The 19,186-nt window shown below is 46.9% G+C and overlaps 1 protein-coding gene across 2 annotated transcripts in view; it reads left to right on the top strand.

Annotated features, from left to right (window-relative positions):
- LOC119971132 (putative phosphoenolpyruvate synthase) overlaps positions 1-19,186 on the top strand; it is a 167,233-nt gene that overhangs the window by 16,750 nt on the left and 131,297 nt on the right. For both annotated transcript variants that reach the window (XM_038806299.1, XM_038806297.1), the window contains exons 2-3: positions 11,231-11,365; positions 16,139-16,263. In XM_038806299.1, the coding sequence (XP_038662227.1) occupies positions 11,231-11,365; positions 16,139-16,263 (260 nt within the window). The remainder of the gene's footprint in view (positions 1-11,230; positions 11,366-16,138; positions 16,264-19,186) is intronic.

Here is a 19,186-nt window from a genome sequence, read left to right as displayed (position 1 = left end):
GAGTGTGGCAACTAGGGGATTTTCACAGTAACGTCATTGCAGTGTTAACGTAAACCTACTTGTGCCAATAATAAAGATTATTGTTATGTTTGAGGTAGTGTATTTAGGAGATGCTGTAGTGGAAGGCTTATGCAGTGTTGGAGGAAATGTCCTTTTAAATGTTCCTTTAAGCCTTAAAAGGTTTCCCTTTAAATTACCACCTTAAGGGTCGGATGTCGATATCTTTATTCAAGCATCTAAAGAAGAGCTTGGCAAACGCACGCTGCAACTCTGCTGATATGACAACAAACAGATCATTTATACAGTCACAGACCTTGAGTGGCCATATCACATTTCCACATGTTCATTGACTTGCTGCTTATCTGAACACGCGCCCTATTTATTACCATAGAATTCCTACCGTGCAAAAGGAGGCCATTTGGCCTCTGTTCCTTCCCCCTAATCTCGTCTTTTCTTAATTATATCTTTTCACTATTCTCGCACACTGTTTGCAAGGACAAGCACGTCTCAAGTTTCAGCACCTTTTTATTTTAAGCTAACTATCCTGTGATTCCCCCCCCCCCCCCCCCCCCCCCCCCCCCCCCCCCCCCCCCCCCCCCCCATGATGTTGAGTTCGTTGAGCATTTGCCTGAGTGTAGCTAACTTGTAGCTGATAGAATGTTTTTGGGCGTCTACGTTAAGTTCAGTTGCTCTTAACTGTGTCAGTCATATTCTGTCACAACAACTCCCATTTATCTTTTAAACCATCTTTCCTTCTTCACTAACTTATCATTTGCCCACATTTTCATTACAGTTCACCAGCGGGTGAATAAAGTAGACATCCGACTCTCAAGGTGATTTTCTTCTCAAATTGTCCCAAGTTAAATTGTTTAGCCTTTCTCTTTCACGTGTGATTAAATTTTCCACATGCAAGCAAGTTGGAAGGCAAAGGTACATAAAAGGAAGATTCAACTAAGTAGGAAAATTTCCAAATTGCGAAATACATTCTGTGAATTATTTGGTCTTTTGCGTCTCAGATATCTAATTGGTTCATTCTGCTTTTGTAGCTGTGGTCTTGATTCATCCTACTCCAATTTAGTTTTGTTATCTGTGGAATCTTAAAAAACAAACCGTAGGCTGCTTGATCTTGGACCTTAATCCTCTTTTCCTACTCGATCACCATTTGCCTTGATTTCCTGAGAGACCAAACATCTATCACACCCTGAAATGTATACTCAACAGCTGGTGTATCCATTTCTTCTGAGACTGTGGCCTCTCATTCTAGACAATCCTTCCGGCATCTGCACTGTCCAACTGCCTCGAAGTCTGATGCGTTTCAATGAGATTTCATCCTTTTAAACTCCAGTAAGAAGTCTTACAACACCGTCCATGAGGTTTGTTTTGAATCACTAGCTTTCGGAGCGAGCTCCTTCATCAGGTGAGTGATGACGTATCATCACTCCAGAAAGTATCAACCGACTATATACACAAGCTCTCATAACTAGAAAACCCTCTTATCCAGGAATCAATCGAGTGAACTTTGGCTTTACTGCCACTGAGGCGGGTATATCCTTTATTAGTTAAGGAGACCAAAACTCAAACAGGGTTAAGAGGTCTTGTAGTGGATTGGGTAGTGTTCCTGCTTCTGAGCCAGAAGCTTCGGGTTTGAGTCCCACCCCAGGACTTGATGGCCAAGGAAGGTGGGTTCATAACCCGGTCAAAGAGGTTGAGTGTGTCAAGCCTGCAAGAATCCTTCCAAAACATCAATGGTTGGTGGTAAGAGCGGGAGAGACTCCTGGTCAGCCACACTTGTTGTCCTTCAAGCTATACGGCCCTGGTGATGGACTAACGACCTGGAATTACTAGCTGTGGAAACAGACGAAAGTCTGCCTTCGTGCACCACCAGGTGTGGGAAAAGAATTGGAAAAAAAATTAGAAACCATGAACAGTACTCCAGGTGTGGTTTCATCAAAATTCTGTTTAATTTTACCAAGACTTGCTCATTCTTATACTTCTACTTTGAAGGCACAGTGGCACAGTGGTTAGCATTGCAGCCTCACAGTGCCGCCAGGCACCCAGGCTAGATTCCGGCATTGGCTGACTGTGTGGAGTTTGCATATTCTCCCCGTGTCTGTATGGGTTTCCTCTGGGTGCTGTGGTTTCCTCCCATGGTCCAGAGCTGTCCAGGTTAGGTGGATTGACCATTATCAATGTGCGGAGGTACAGGGATAAGGTGGGGTGAGTGGGCCGAGGTAGGGTGCTCTTTTGGAGAATCAGGACAAACTCAACAGGCCAAATAGCGTTGAAATGAAATGAAATGAAAATCACTTATTGTCACAAGTAGGCTTCAAATGGTTACTGTGAAAAGCCCCTAGTCACCACATTCCGGCAGCTGTTCGGGGAGGCTGGTACGGGAATTGAACCCACGCTGCTGGCCTGCCTTGGTCTGCTTTCAAAGCCAGCGAGTTAGCCCTGTGCTAAACAGCCCCATTGTGAGGGATCTGCAGATTCCAAACTCCTTGCAGTAAAAGTGAAGAAATTTGTCTTTGTCCGTTAACATGAGCCATTGGTTACCATAACCGATTAATGTTGATTTATTTGTCTTCCTGTAGTGTAGTTGGTAGAAATATCGAAAACTGTCGGAGGAGAATTGCTACAGATTTGCACTCCAGCTGAGAGGACAAATCACAAAGCAATTCAGCATCCTTCACCATACAAAGTTATGAATGGCGAGGGATTCCAAGGGGAATCCACTATCAAGCCGCCATTTTGAGCAAATGGCCTGACCGCGAAAACCTGTGGCTGGCCACTCCCACCCCCCCTCCCCACCCCCCCACCCCCAGCTTGCATCACAAAGCAGTCCCCCATTCCCGGGTTTTCTGGGTGCCCCTTCTCCCCCCCCCGAGGGGCCCCCTAAATCGGGAGACACCACCAGTGACTCCCTAACTATAGGGATCCCTCAACACACACAGGGACCTCTTAACTAAAGGGACCCCCTCAGAAAAGAGATCTGAGTCTGGAAGAGAGGGAACAGTCCAGACAGGGACAGTGAAAAAAATTACAGTTGTAATACCCAAAGAATAGAATCCCTACAGTGCAGAAGCAGGCCATTCGGCACATCAAATCTGCACTGACCCTCTGAAAGAGCATCCCAGCCAAGGCCCAACCCCCCCCCCCCCCCCCCCCCCCCCCCCCCCCCCCGCCACCCCCCACCATATCCCTGTAACACCACCTCAGGGCAATTTAGCATATCCATTCCAACTAACCTGTACCTCTTTGAACTGTGGGAGGAAACCGGAGCACCCGGAGGAAATGCACGCAGACACGGGAGGAATGTGCAAACATTAAACAGACAGTCACCTGAGAATTGAACTCTGGCCCCTGGTGCTATGAGGCAGAAGTGCTAACCATTGTACCATCGTGCCACCCGACTCACCTGGAGTCTTGTCCATTCCTGGAAAGAGAACAGGTGTCACCTGTGTTCAAACCCCTCAGATCCTTTAGCTGCAAGTCATTCATAGTAGCAGGCTGTGATTGAGAACTTGCACAAAACAACTGTGCTTCATTCACCTTCTTCATGGATGAGTAACACTAAGTGCTGTAACCATAATGTTTACAAACATCAACCACATCAAAGAGAGTTAATTGCATTCCAATCATGCCCCTTTACTATTGAGTGATTTTCAGTGTTGAGCTGGAAATTGACAGCACATTACTCTCTTTGATATGGTTTTAGGGGGTCTCAAGGGGAGGGGATCTGGTAGGGGAGGGATGGGCAGGTAGTCCATTGTGAGGTGGGTGTCTTAGATGGACTTTAGGGGAAACACCCTTAAGGAATAACCCCCTTAGCCCAACGCGAATTCTCTGTGTCAGATTCATGTTTGGATATACCACTAGTGAATACCGCCCATGTGATTCCGGGTCCAGAACCGGAGAACCACACAGGCCGTACATGCTGGTTCCGGGCCCGCTAAGTAGACGCAAATGAGTCATTAAGACTCATTTGCATCCATTTACATTCTCCCACTGGTAGGTTGGCATGAATCCGGATTCCCCTGCTAGCGATCGGGGGCGCCGATCCCAATTTTCCATGGACACTCGATTCTCCGCCACATCGGGGGTCCCACTACCAGTTGGGGTGGTGGAGAATCCAGCCCATTATCTGCTTCTTTCTTCACAGATGCTGCCAGGCCTGATGAGTTTATCCAGCATCCTCCGTTTTTATTTCAGATTTCCAGCATCTGCAGTATTTTACTTTTAAGTTCAGGTCTTTTGCACGAATGTTCAGAACTGGGTTGATGGCCATGTCAAGTGGATGCCTGCTGCATCATACACTGGGCAGTTAAATGCCATAGAGGAAGAATTTGAACTCAATATCAGCATATTTTACAATTATTATGTGTCACCCTCTTGAACATTGTAGGAGCAACCTCGGATCTGTAATTTCACAATTAAGTCTGCTGTGCAGCATTCCACGCCAAGCATAATCCCTCACCACATTTAAGGACGTGATAATGAGCCTCGTCTACATATCTTGCTGTGTCCTGATTAGATACAACAGCAAGGCTCCTCTCTGGCTGCATTTACTTGGAAATGATGTCTTCTTAGTAATTAAGTTGTTTGTTCTTAGTTGTTCATTGTGTAAAAGTGTTTTTATTTCAAGTAAAGCATTTTATTGTACAGACTACACTTCCTTTCCTCAACTTTCAAAGTAGAATCCAACTAAGCAATACGCATTTGTGCAATCAGGTTATCGAATGATGTACATATCTCTTTCGGGAATCTAAAAAATGGCACAATTTCCATTTTACAATTCTTGTTTCTTTAGCTCTGTCCCACCCTACAAATATGCTTTGACAACTCTTTTCTAATTAAAATCCGGCATTCCTTTTCTATTTATCCTGTCTGGCTGCCATCCATTTCTGGAATGAAACCCGATGACAGTTGAAGGGACGCGCTGCCTCATGTCTTACAGGTGGACATGGAATGCGGTCGGTGTTTTTAATGTCATAAATGGGCAAAGCTATATATTCTCATTCCAGTATAGCTCATTAAGGTAGCAAAGGTTATTGAAGGTGCATGGGAATGTGGAACTTAACGCAGACAGGCCAGCCATGATCTTATTGAACAGCAGAGCAGACTCGAGACACGGGCAAGAGATACAAAAGTCTGAGAACATGCATGAACAGATTGAAAAGCAGCTTCTTCCCCGCTGTTACCAGACTCCTAAACGACCCTCTTATGGACTGACCTCATTGATACTACACTCCCGTATGCTTCACCCAATGCCGGTGTCGATGTATTTACATTGTGTACCTTGTGTTGCCCTATTATGTATTTTCTTTTTATTTTGTTTTCTTTCATGTACTTAATTATCTGTTTGACCACCACTCCCTTTATGGTGAGATTAACCGCATGAAAAATGGAAGTTGGTGTTAATTCACTGATTGCTTAAGGATTGTAAGAACACCAGGTTAAAGTCCAACTGTTTTTTTTGAATCACTAGCTTTTGGAGCACTGCTCCTTCCTCAGCTAAATGAAGAGGTGGGTTCCAGAAACATATATATAGACAGAGTCAAAGATGCAATACGATACTTTGAATGCAAGTCATTCAAAGTATCCTATTGCATCTTTGACTCTATCTATATATGTGTTTCTGGGACCACCTCTTCATTCACCTGAGGAAGGAGCAGTGCTCTGGTTTGGGCTGCACGGTTTATTTCTGTGTAATAAATCCTCTGATTTTCCTTCTCTTCAAGTATAGATTTTCAAATGGTGAAATGAATATAATAGGAACAAAAATACCATTGATAACATTTTAAAAATATTAATTGTTATGGAGAAATCTGACATTTCACAAATGTAAAATTAGCTTTTCAGGCTCGGGGAGGGTGTCTGTTAGTATCGCCACCTTTTGACTAAGTAAACTTCTTCTGAATTCCTCATTGAATTTCTTGCTAACTATCATATTAATGGCTTGTAGTTATGCCTTTGCTCACATGAGAACCCAAGCCCACACCCCCACTCTACCCCCATCACACAGTAACCCCACCCAACACTAAGGGCAATTTTGAATACTAAGGGGCAATTTAGCATGGCCAATCCACCTAACCTGCACATCTTTGGACTGTGGGAGGAAACCGGAGCACCCAGAGGAAACCCACACAGACACCGGGAGAACGTGCAGACTCCGCACAGGCAGTGACCCAAGCCGGGAATCGAACCTGGAGCTGCCCACAAAGTAACAGTGCTAACAACTGTGCTACCGTGCTGCCCACAAAATGGGGTAAAATGTGTAAAAGCATGTGAAATGTGGTCAGACACCCCACAATCTGAAACCAAGTGGCAGATGCCACGAATACAATTTCTACAGATTTCTCATCAGTTCCCCCAGGTGATTGTCACATTGTGAGTAAACTGGCCTCACTCAAACTCTGACTTTCACACGAGGGTTTCCAGACTTCACTCTCTGAGAACAAACCTTGGTATCTTCTGCCAAACAACACTCTCTCTCAGGTGCTTTCACTATGGATACCCCTCCAGGGTTTCAATGTCTACTTATAGTATTCCTCTGCAACAGCCTAATTTTTCTTTAAGCCCTATTTGCTTTAACGCTGTGAAACCCTCATTACAATGCAGGCTTCTGACCAAATGAAAGTTATTAACCCTTTCTTCACACAAAAGTACCGAAACACAAAATTAAGCTTACTCAGAACTATACCTCGGGCGGGATTGTCTGCTCAACCCCCCGTGTGTTTCATGGTAGCAGAGGGGGCCCACCATTGAACATAACCTCAATGTTTATAATAATCTAGCTATGATTGACCCTGACCACATCTGCTCAGAAAAAGTGGAAGTGAAAGTGCTTAACTCCTAGATGTTTACAAACATTAGTGTTGGGTTCAAAGCAGGGTACTTGAGATGCATTCAAGCATGAAACGGTAGCATTGTGGATAGCACAATCGCTTCACAGCTCCAGGGTCCCAGGTTCGATTCCGGCTTGGGTCACTGCCTGTGCGGAGTCTGCACATCCTCCCCGTGTGTGTGTGGGTTTTCTCCGGGTGCTCCGGTTTCCTCCCACAGTCCAAAGATGTGCAGGTTTGGTGGATTGGCCATGCTAAATTGCTCTTAGTGTCCAAAATTGCCCTTAGTGTTGGGTGGGGTTACTGGGTTATGGGGATAGGGTGGAGATGTTGACCTTGGGTAGGGTGCTCTTTCCAAGAGCCGGTGCAGACTCGATAGGCCAAATGGCCTCCTTCTGCACTGTAAATTCTATGTTATTCTATGTAATGAAGGGAAATTAAAATACGCAATGCAGACATCTGACTGGAAGCTATTACCCTGTCAATTGCAACCTACTAAAATCTTTTTCTCTTTGAAGCGAATGAAAGAATTGCAGATCAAAGGATCTGAGGGGGTTTAAAGTCTTGTAATATGGTTTTGGCTTTCCATGAAGTTGTTGCTTTCTACAACTCTGTGCGAGGCAGCAGGTGTAAGGGGCAGGATTAATAAAAAAGCAGTGATTTTTCGCTGTTTATGTCTGGACTGCTCTTTAGCTTCCAGGCAGGGGCGACTGATGGGAGTGATCAGTTATATGGGGGGAACATTTGATTGGGGGGGGGGGGGTGTCTTTGATATGAGGGGTCTAGTGAGGGGTGTGGTGGGGGAATTGGTGAATGGGTCTGGGGGGGGGCTCTGATTGGGGTCTCTGGTGGCAGTGTCTGATGGGGGGTCTGATAGGGAGGCTGATGGGGGTCTCTGATGGGGTCTGATAGGTGTCTGGTGGTGGGGTCTGATGGGGAGTCTGATGGGAGGCTGGGACGGCATGGACAGGAATTGCATTGTGGGGGCCCCCTGTTGGACTTTGGGGACACCTAGGTTAAATACCTATCCCTCGGTCCACCGCGTCAGGGCCACACTGGCAGATATTTGCACTAATCCACGCGCATGTGAATCCCGGCTCAAATGGCTGGAGCATCATGGAGATGGAGAGTATCCAGTGTCCAGCCTGTTATAGGATGCAAATGGTTCAAATGACCCATTTGCCGAGCATTGGAAGGGTGCTGATCCTGGGGGGTGTTGAAGGCCTTTCGTCCATGAGGCCTTCAAGCCATCTTTAAATATTGTTGATACCCATAAAAGGGGAACTGCAGCTGCTGCCTGTTTGCCCTACCATAAACCTCTCAGACAGAGTCCTCTTCTTGGTTATATGGTGGCGGTCACTTTAACTCCATTTGACTGTGAGCAGAATTGGCCTTGTTAGTTGTGAGAGCACTTCACAGGTCTCCATAAGACCATAAGACATAGGAGTGGAAGTAAGACCATTCGGCCCATTGAGTCCACTCCGCCATTCAATCATGGCTGATGGGCATTTCAACTCCACCTACCAGCATTCTCCCCGTAGCCCTTAATTCCTCGAGACATCAAGAATTTATCTATCTCTGCCTTGAAGCCATTTAGCGTCCCGGCCTCCACTGCACTCTGCGGCAATGAATTCCACAGGCCCACCACTCTCTGGCTGAAGAAATGTCTCCGCATTTCTGTTTTGAATTTACCCCCTCTAATTCTAAGGCTGTGCCCACGGGTCCTCGACTCCTCGCCTAACGGAAACAGTTTATTTGCGTCCATCCTTTCTAAGCCATGTATTATCTTGTAAGTTTCTATTAGATCTCCCCTTAACCTTCTAAACTCCAATGAATACAATCCCAGGATCCTCAGCCGTTCATCATATGTTAGACCCGCCATTCCAGGGATCATCCGTGTGAATCTCCGCTGGACACGCTCCAGTGCCAGTATGTCCTTCCTGAGATGTGGGGCCCAAAACTGGACACAGTACTCAAGTGGATTCTTGTGGGTACACAGGTCATGTCTCAGATGATGATTATTGCATTATATTTCAATTAAACTTTGAAGCCTGAATAGTTTGCTTGAACTCTAGAAGCATCATAGAGGCAGCAGCCAATAAACAAACACTCAAAAGCTGGGCTTCAGCACTGGGGCTATGCTTGTGACTGAAGGATGAGTGTGTGGATCAGGGGAGGGCACCAGAGCACGGTCTCCCTCATGTTCCCGGCTGGGGTCTAGGGGCTCCTGCTGTGGCCGTGGGTGAGTGTGCAGAGTGAGGTTCTTCAGCACAACTGGCTCGGTGAATGACTGTCTGAGAGAAGGTGGGACACATACGTGTGGGGGATATGAGGGGCCCGGGATGGAAGCTCGAATTGATTGTCGGTCTCTCTCCTTCTCGAATTGCTCACAGATATAATAAGCTGGCTGATTATGTCAGTCCCACAGATGCTGTCCTCGCGATGCTGGGGGACGCATGGGCAGCCAGGGGACGGAGAAGGTGGCAGCACGGTTGGCACAGGCTGGAGGTGGCACCCCATGTACAGGGGGCTGCCGCACATCCTGAAGACCTGTCTGCCCGGTAGGCTGAGGAGGAATCCAGAGGGGGGATGCCAGCGATGGCCCAAGGTTTACAGGTGTCGTTGGTCTTTGGAGGAGATGACGGACAGTGCAGCACCTGTGCTATGTCCTTGCGGACGTGGCACCACGTGGAGGAGAAGGGCAGTCGCTGTCTGTGGCTGTGAAGGTCACTGCAGCCGTGAACCTTTATGCAACGGGTTCATTCCATGGCTCGAGTGGGGACTTGTGCAGTATTTGCCAAGATACATCCCACAAGTGCATCTATATGCCTGGGCTGCAGATTTTGTCAACTTTGTGCTGGACCAAGACTGACAACATTCCCCGGCTGCAGGATTTTCCGCCATTGCAGGTCCGGGGCAACTGATGGCACGCGTGTTGCTTTGCGCACACTGAGATAACAGGAAAGTGGTCCACTCCATGAATGTTCAATTTGTGTGCAATCACCGCCTCCAGATCATGTGCTTCTTGGGGAGCGTGCATGACAGCTACATCCTGGGACACTCCGAGATCCCCAGTGTCTTAAAAGACCACCTCAGGATGACGGGTTGGCTCATGGGGGATAAGGGTCCTCATGAAGCCACTGCGAAGATCAAGGCGGAGACTCAGTACAAGGAGGCCCATATTGCCATCTATGGTGTCATTGAGTGGTGCATTGGACAGCGCGCAGCCATGCTTGTGTGTTGACTGGAGAAGTGGTGACGGAGCGTTTAAATACAGCTCCCTATTGGTAGCGGCAAGACGCTGAGGCGTGAATCTGGCAAATCACACGGCGAGGCAGTAATGGAGAGACACCCGTGGGAGCTCACTTTTGGCAGCAAATGCCATTAAATACACGCCACGATCTTGGCAACATAGCCATCAAGCCGATTGCGCCAAAAATTATACTTAGGGCATGAACGAACAGCCTTGCCGCGCCTGACTCGGTGACGCGACGAGGCCATTCCCTCTCACGAGATTTGTGATGTTCAGATTGCTTCGTGAGATCTGGTGAGATCTCACGAAGCAATCTGAACATCACAAATCTCGTGAACATCTCGAGACATCGCATGCTGGATCTAGCCCTCGCTGGACGAGATGCACATTTACATATTTAAGTGAGCTATTATTTTCATTACAATATGTCGGCATCAGATTCTCCTGAGGCCCAGGAATGAACACCAGAGCCTGGGAGACCTCGCCATGGTGCCATGACACAAACATGGGTACTTCGACCGGTCTCCCAGGTCACCGGAGGCGCCAGGGTGGTTGGGCTCTGAGCAGGGTGGTAGCTTGGCACTCCCGCTGCCACCCGGGTACCTTGGCACTGTCAAGCTAAAAGGGGCACAGCCAGGGTGTCAGGCTGGCAGTGCAAAGGTTCCCAGGTGCCAGGTTGCCCATGCCGTGCATCGGGTCCAGAGGTGCTCTGATGTGAGGTGGGGTGACTGGGATCCAGAGGCCGCAGTGGGGAGTCCGGCAGAGGTTGAGAGATCGGAGCGGCATTTAAACATGAGGCTCAGGAAGTGCGTTAATTGTGGCCTCAGAGGGATGTTGCTTGCCCTGGCCAAAAAAAGAGTCTCATTTAGTATTGCAATCATTCTCGCGTCACTGGTGCTAAGAAATGTTTCTGTTAAATTGTGCCCATAGTGTTATTTCTATGTATGTATTGTCATGCTGTTTTTGATGTCCTTGTTTTTAATACTGTGCCTATGTGCAGTAAAGGGAAATAGATTAACTATATATGTGAGTGCCTTGCACTCTATACGGGTTCCACTGTGTTCTGGTGCAGTGCTTATTTTTTAGTCTTACTAGCACCATTGATGAAACCCTACTTGCTTCTGCATTTTTACAGGCAATCGACTCTGTTTATTTTATGGGATTCACAGAGGTGGATAAAACGTTCTTCGCTGTTCGTGTTTGCCGGAAGCCAGACGACTTCTGTGAGATGTGGGTCCTGCTTCGAGTCGAAGGAGTTGGAGATTTTCAGGTAAACCCTCGTGGTTCTAGGACATGTGCAATTTATGCATAAATACAATTGCGTATTTTTCCAGCAAGTTGGTCTCCTGCCGATTGTTTTCTTTTTATTAAAGTGCTAAATAAATACCCCGTGAAGAAAAAGCGTGCTCTAACTATCCTGCGGGCTCGGTTGCTGGAGCCAGCGAGAGTGGAGTTGTACACACTAGGAGGCCCTGCATTGAGTGAGCTGGTCTCAGCCAGGGTAGGTGTCGCTGGAGCCTCAGTATGTGTGTGTTAGCGAGGAGGAAAAATATCAGCTGCATTTTTCCCGCTGATTCACATGCGAGAGGATTTGGAGAAGCTCAAGTTCAGGTCAGGCAACTCTTTATTTTGAGAAAAACCCCTATCTCTTGAACACATCGAGGAGTTTGCAAAACACACCATTAGCCATGTTGAAAATAAAGGTAATGAAAGGGATAGAACATAGAACATAGAACAGTACAGCACAGAACAGGCCCTTCGGCCCTCGATGTTGTGCCGAGCAATGATCACCCTACTTAAACCCACGTAACCCGTATACCCATAACCCAACAATCCCCCCATTAACCTTACACTACGGGCAATTTAGCATGGCCAATCCACCTAACCCGCACATCTTTGGACTGTGGGAGGAAACCGGAGCACCCGGAGGAAACCCACGCACACACGGGGAGGACGTGCAGACTCCTCACAGACAGTGACCCAACCGGGAATCGAACTTGGGACCCTGGAGCTGTGAAGCATTGATGCTAACCACCATGAGGCCCCGTGAAGCTTGCTGAAACGGAAATTTAGTTCCACTTAATGCTGAACTCTGAATGATGGACTGGATTTTAGAAAAGAAATGGAAATGTTTGTCACAGGGGGCTTTTCAGTGTTGAGAATTGATAGGTTAGTGCGTGTCCAATTAAAATTTCTTTCCATCAAACCATCAGCAGATCGCGGGGAGGAGTTGGATCTGGCTTAATCTCCATGTAGCTGAAAACGAAAGGTGACAACTTGGTCATCCACACTTTAAACTGGCTATATAATCTTAGGAAAATTGTTCAGCAGAGAATTTTGTTCCATCCTCCCGCTGGATATGACCTGTGCCAAAGCTTTGGATCAATTTGAAGTTTTAAACATGTTTGGATTCATAAGAAATATGAATAGGCCATGTGGCCCATCATGCCCATTGCACCATTTAATAAAACCATGGCTAATCAGATTGTGACTGTATAACTCCACTTTCCTGCCTGCCTCCCAAAACTATTCATTCCCTTATTGATCAAAAATCTGTCCACCTCCACTTGAATAGATTTAATGTCACAGCCTCCACTGCTCTCTGTTGAAGAGAATGCCAAAGACAAAGATCCTCTGAGAGAAGGAGTTCCTCCTCATCTGCATCTCTAATGGGAGACACTGGGCTGGATTGACCGTTTTTACTTTTTATTAATATATATTTTTTAATTTAGTGTACCCGATTCAATTTTCCAGTACAGGTGCAATTTAGCATGGCCAATCCACCTACCCTGCACATCTTTGGGTTGTGGGGGTGACACATAGGGAGAATGTGCAAACTCCACATGATCAGTGACCCAGAGCCAGGATTGAACCTGAGACCTCGGCGCCGTGAGGCAGCAGTGCTAACCCACTGCGCCAAAGTGGATTCACCATTTTTGAGACGAAGTGCGGAGGAACTGTGGCGTTTTCCGACAAAAAAAATAGGCATCGACCCCTCACCAATCCTGCGACCGGTGAGGGACTAGAAGCCGTGCCGCACAAAACTCCCAGCTCCCACGATATAGATGCCTGGAGAATGGCTGGGTCCATGGCCGCGCATGCGCACGGCGACGACCTGCAGCGGTTACGCCGTAAAATATGGCATCGGGGAACATGAAATCCCGCCCCCTTTATTTTTAAACTCTATCCCCAAGATCTAGATTCATGATTGGGAGACATGCAGTTAGAGCCTGCAAAACCCACAAGAGCATTCAGTGTTGCCCAGACTTGCTCTCCTTAACTCCTCATAGTTTAATTATATGGGAGTACTGTCAGCAGTTTGAAAGAAGTATATGGTTCACACGGGATTTTACAAAGTAATTCAATCTGGGTATTTACAAACAGAAACTTTGCAATCTCGTTTTGGTGGTTGTTGCGGGAAAGGAAAGGTAAATGAAAAGTCAAATGTTAAACATCAGTTAACTTATGGGAACACGAGTCAGCATCATTCATGGATGGTTGAGAATGTACAAATAAGCGCTGTTTCTCTGGCTTCCTTTTCTCTCTGCTTGTTGCCCTCCCTAACCCCCTTCCCCATCTCATGAGCTCCCAGAGTACTTTGCTTCACAGTTTTAGACTCACTAGTCAAAATGCTCTGACCTGCTTCTTAACAGAACCTGAAGGGTCTCAAAACATGGGATGGGATTTACCCTCCGTGCCAGTGTGTTTGAAGGGAGGTAGTTGGGGGAGGGGGGGGGGGGGGGGGGGGTTGGTGCTGGGCTCTGCAGAAATGTAACATGTGGTATCCCTACCACCGAGCCACCCAACCCGACCAGCCTCCAATGGTGGTGGGGAGGGGGGATGGGGGGGGGGGGGGGGGGGGGGGGGAGAACGGGAGAACGGGACGCTTTGGAGGCCTCGAGGAACTCATCTACCCAAGAGCCTATTGACCCTTTTAGTGACTTGTTAATGGCCATTTAAATAGTTAATTTTCCCCCGCTGCTATTTTACCTGTAGCACTGGGAGGCCCACACCAAGCGGATAGTCTGACTGATTTTATAGTGTGATCTGGTGTTGGGAAAAGTGCGGGGGTGGTGAAATCTCCTTGGGTATCCCTGTGCCACATCGGAGGCTCTTGCCAAGGTTATGCCACCCTCCCCAGCCTCTAAAACATGGCCACTCACCCCCTTCTCTCTCCTCGCTGTCGCCCGCCAGCCAGAGCTCGGTGATGCACCAACGTTAACTTCAGTCTGCTCTCCCTAACATCCTCCTCTTTGGGAGCTAGCTGTAGTGCCAGCAGTGGTTGCCACTCGAACCTGGTACCCCTAGCACTACAGGCGGGATGGGGGCAGATGTTTTGCCCTGACCAATTAAAATGCCACCGTGCATAAAATGACTGAGGGGCACCCAGCTTTTCACAGGTAGGTTCCCAGCTAGATTTTTAGTTGAGGGGCAGGGAACATAGCACCTAGTAAAATCCAGCCCATGATGGTGCGGCTCAGTGGTTAGCACTGCTGCCTCACAGCTCAAGCACCCGGGTTCAATTCCGACCTCTGGGTGACTGTGTGGAGTTTGCACATTCTCCCCGTGTCTGAGTGGGTTTCCTCCAGGTGCTCCGGTTTCCTCCCACAGTCCAAAGATGTGCAGGTTAGGTGGATTGGGCATGATAAATTGTCCCTTAGTTTTCAAAAAGGTTAGGTGTGGGTACTGGGTTACGGGAATAGATTGGAGGATTGGGTTTAAGTAGGGTGCTCTTTCCAAGGACTGGTGCAGATTCGATGGGTCGAATGGCCTCCTTCTGCACTGTAAATTCTATGATTCAATAATTCTTTAAGAAGGATAGTTTATCTAAATATGGATGGATGAAAGGTATCAGGAAAACATTGTAAGTTCCTGTATGTTTTTTATGCATGTGCAGCCATTTAGTTAAATAAACAGCTAAAAGCGTGCATTCCCAAAGAGAAACCAAGTTAATAGTGAATGGAAAAATATAATTGGTATTGGAATGTATTTAAAATATAACTTTTGTAGAGTGTAACTAGAATATGTTGATGTAAATTTCATTGACGCTTTGAAGGGAAAGTCGGTTAAACACATCAGGGAGAAAAAAGAACAAGATGCACTTAGATTAAGAGGCTCTTGGAAGGCATAAAACACCTGCAGAGACCAGTTAGAGCAAATGAAACTTCTGTTAATTTCATATAATTTCATAAAACATTAGGGTAAATTGTGAAAATATTTTGTCCTGGGAACACCAGTATTCTAATTCACTCATGTAGCAATTTATGGGTTAATTCTGTCAATTCTGGTGAATATAGGGCAGCACGGTGGCGCAGTGCGTTAGCACTGCTACCTCACGGCACTTAGATCCCAGGTTCGATCCCCGCTCTGGGTCACTGTCCGTGTGGAGTTTGCACATTCTCCCCGTCTTTGCGTGGGTTTCATCCCCATAACCCAAAAGATGGGCAGGGTAGGTGGATTGGCCATGCTAAATTGTCCCTTAATTGGAAAAAATGAATTGAGTACTCTAAATTTATTTTTTTTTAATCTGGTGAATATGTTCATTGCTTACCTGCCATAACTGAGGGCTCACCATCTAGGCAATGGACAGGCCATTCTTTCACCCTCGGCTGCAAGCTCATCAGGCATCCAGGTAAAGAGGAGATTCCACATCATCGATGTCTGGATCGTTGTTCCAAGAACTTGAATACAATACAGGAAAAAGTTAATAATTTACTTAGAGATTTAAGAACATACGTTTTCAACACAACTGCATTGCTCACTCACAAACGTCTGCACTACAGAGCTCCGCTCCCCAACACCTTGCATTGTGCAAGGGACCACTATGTAAGGATGGTGAAAATTAATGCAAGGCCTTTAATTCGCAGCGCTGAAGTAGATTTCGATATAGATGATGTCTAAATAGTGTTCCATAACCTGTCCATTCATTATATTTTGGCATGAACTTTTATAAAGTATGAACAATGACCATCCAGAAAGTAAAGCAAATCACACAGTTAGCTTCATATTCTGGTCAACATTCTGGCAAAACTGTTTTTTTCAGCATCCAATCCATCCTGATACAATCACTTCTGTGGACAGTAAGAACTCCTGGAGTGCAGGTGGCCTAAAACTGGAGGTTCTTGAACCGCACCAGCGATGGCGAATTGCCTTCAGCGGAATTCTGAGGTCAGTAATAAAGATATAATTGATGGAGACTTGACATTTCATATCCAGGTGTATTATTACTTAAACCGTTAAACTATTTGCTCCTTACTGGGTTGACAAGATAGGAAACCATTCCAAACTCGTCAGGAACCTGGACAGCAATTATCCGGGGCCAATAACGCCGGACGAGATTCCCGATGACCCAGTGAATCGCGTGTGAGTTCCAAAATAGGATTTCCATTGGGCGTCAAACCCGTTGCGGGTCTCCCGGTCCACTGGGCCTTGTCTAATTTGGTTTGTGGCCAGCGTGAGCAAGAACCTGACTACAGCTGATCTACAGGCATTTAAATATAATAACCAGGTTTGAGGCTGAATGTTGCAACTTCCCGGTATGCTTCCACTCCCGTGCCCCCACTCCTCCAGCTGGAAGGTCCATGAGCGTCAATTTCCCCTGGTCCATACCAGCGGGGACTGGGCTTTGAAAAGCTTCCGAGAAAAGACAGGTTGTCTGTCTGAAGATAAGTACTTAATTCTTTAATTCTTTAATTCTGCGTCTTTAATTCCCACCAACTTCCCATGGGCAAGTCTGAAGAGAAGGTAGTACTCACATCTTGCCCCCTCCTTGGAGTCCAAGTTGGTAATGTCAAGGAGTGGATGGAGCGGGGGAACTGGAGGGGTGTGGACTTAAGGGGGAGAGGGGCCTGAGGGGGGATTTGGCGAGCCCATAATGGGATGTCGCTCACTTGAGGGTGGGATGGGGGGGGGGCTTCCAAAGATTTTGGGGGCTGCAATGGTGTTCTGAGAAAGTGCGTCCTTGATCTCTGAGTGGGAGGACCTGTCAGCGAGTTTAGGATCTGCCCTTTGCAAGGCCTGTGAAAAACCAACCTTCTCCAAACACGTTTCCAAGTGCCGTTGAATAGCAACTGATTATCGCAGCCACATCCAACGGGAAACACACTGGCGTTCCCCCTGCCAGCGGTGCTTAGAATTTGGGAGAATCACAGCCCTGATAACCTTTGGATCTTTTTGAGGTGAGACACGGTGCGGGCCCAAACCCCTCTCAGAAGCAGGTTGGCCTTTTAATTATGGGGAAAAAACCCCTGCTTTTCAGGTCCAAATTCATCGAGACGAGAATAGTCATGGAGAGAAGGCCAAGGGCTCAAGCAGCACTCCTTGTGCACCAGGAAAAGCAGGAGTTCTCTCCATGATCACACCTCACCTCTAACTCGATCGATCCCCATCACCCCCATCCCCCATCCTGACCCTCGGTATTTGGGATTGAGACACTTTTCCTTCAGGGTTAGGGATCAGACTGTACTCACCCTGCACTCTCTTCATGAGTGTTCCTGCCTCTCTGAAAGCCAAGCTACTCAAACAGACTGACGTCTGGGTGGGGAACCAGTCTAGTTCAAAAACAGAAAGGTTAAAACTCTACAGCATGCAGGCAAACTGGAATGCCTGCTTCCTGAAGTCAATAAGAAAAACATTCCGCTCATAGCGAACATACAAGAGAAAAATCCATACCCTTTGTGGTAGTCGGTATTAGGGGTATTACGATACCCAGGTTGAGGCTGTTAGACCATTGGTGTGTGAGACAGCAAGATCATTGGTGAAGCCTGCCTGCTGGCTCCGCCCAGTAAGGCGGAGTATAAGAGTCTGTGTCTCCCCAGCTGCTGCATTCTGTACCTGCTCTGCTGGGGGAATCATCTAGTCCAATAAAGCCTTCAATTGTCATTTAATCTCGCTTCTGGAGTCTTTGATTGAGCATCACCCTTCACACTCAATCGAATACATTATCACAAAATAGCCCTCCTGTTGCAATACTGCCTGGGAAAATGCACATCAGTGGTTCAAGCACAGATATTTAACACACCGATATAATATTCTGCCCATTGCTGGACATGCTCATTTGTGAGATCTTCCCATAAGAAATATTTGGGAAACTGAAACTGTTGTTGCCTCAACACGTCTTTCTGTTTTACTTCAGCGTGGGAAAATCGCCTGGCGAATTTCCTGGTGTACAAATTCACTGGTCTGTTTTAATCTGTGCAAAATATTCCACTGCCCAATTTCCTTTCTGCGTCTTTAATTCCCACCAACTTCCCATGGGCAATTTGGGATAGGCAATAAATGTTGACTTTGCCATCGACGCCCTCATCCCATGAATGAATTTGAAACGAAACAAGACCCTGATCTTTCATTTGTGTCAATTTATGGCATTCATTACAGCTAGTGATTCACCTGGTTCCGTTTTTGTGTCAACCTGTTTCGCAATTAGGTCAACTTGTGCTTCCTCCATTTCCTTTGAAAGGAAATAACCGCAGCTCTTCATAGTTCCTGTATTTTAAGAATTCTGATACAAGGAATCATCTGGATTACGTGGCATGCTATCATTCCAAGTAAAGTATGACTAGCACTACATCTGGCAACTTGCATTGTGCAATCACACAATGTTGTCCGCCATTATGTCAAAATAATAAGATTAATTATGGGCAATGGCAAAAACAGGTTGGGTTTCCAAAATAAATCATTATTTTTATTTGCGTGTGTGGAGTTCCTCGGGTTGAATCACCACCAGTCAACTCCCCTGCTCAAAGGGGAAAGCAGCCTATGATCATCTGGGACTATCAAGACTTTCATAGAATCCCTACAGTGCAAAAGAAGACCATTCAGCCTGTCGAGTCTGCACTGGTCCTCAGAAAGAACACCCTATTTAAGCCCATGCCCCCACCCTGCCCCAGTAACCCTACTTAATCTTTTGGACCCTAAGGGGCCAATCAGCCTAATCAGCACATCTTTGGACTGTGGGAGGAAACCGGAGCTCCGGAGGAAACTCACGCAGGCACGGGTAGGAAGTGCAAACACAGTCACCTGAGGCCAGAATTGAACCCGGGTCCCTTGAGCTGTGAGGCAGCAGTGCAAATCACTGTGCCCCGTGCCGCCC

Source organism: Scyliorhinus canicula, chromosome 9, assembly GCF_902713615.1.
Source record: "Scyliorhinus canicula chromosome 9, sScyCan1.1, whole genome shotgun sequence".
Taxonomy (NCBI): Eukaryota; Metazoa; Chordata; class Chondrichthyes; order Carcharhiniformes; family Scyliorhinidae; genus Scyliorhinus; species Scyliorhinus canicula.
Note: the sequence above shows the minus strand (reverse complement) of the source record. Positions and strands in the feature narration are given on the sequence as shown.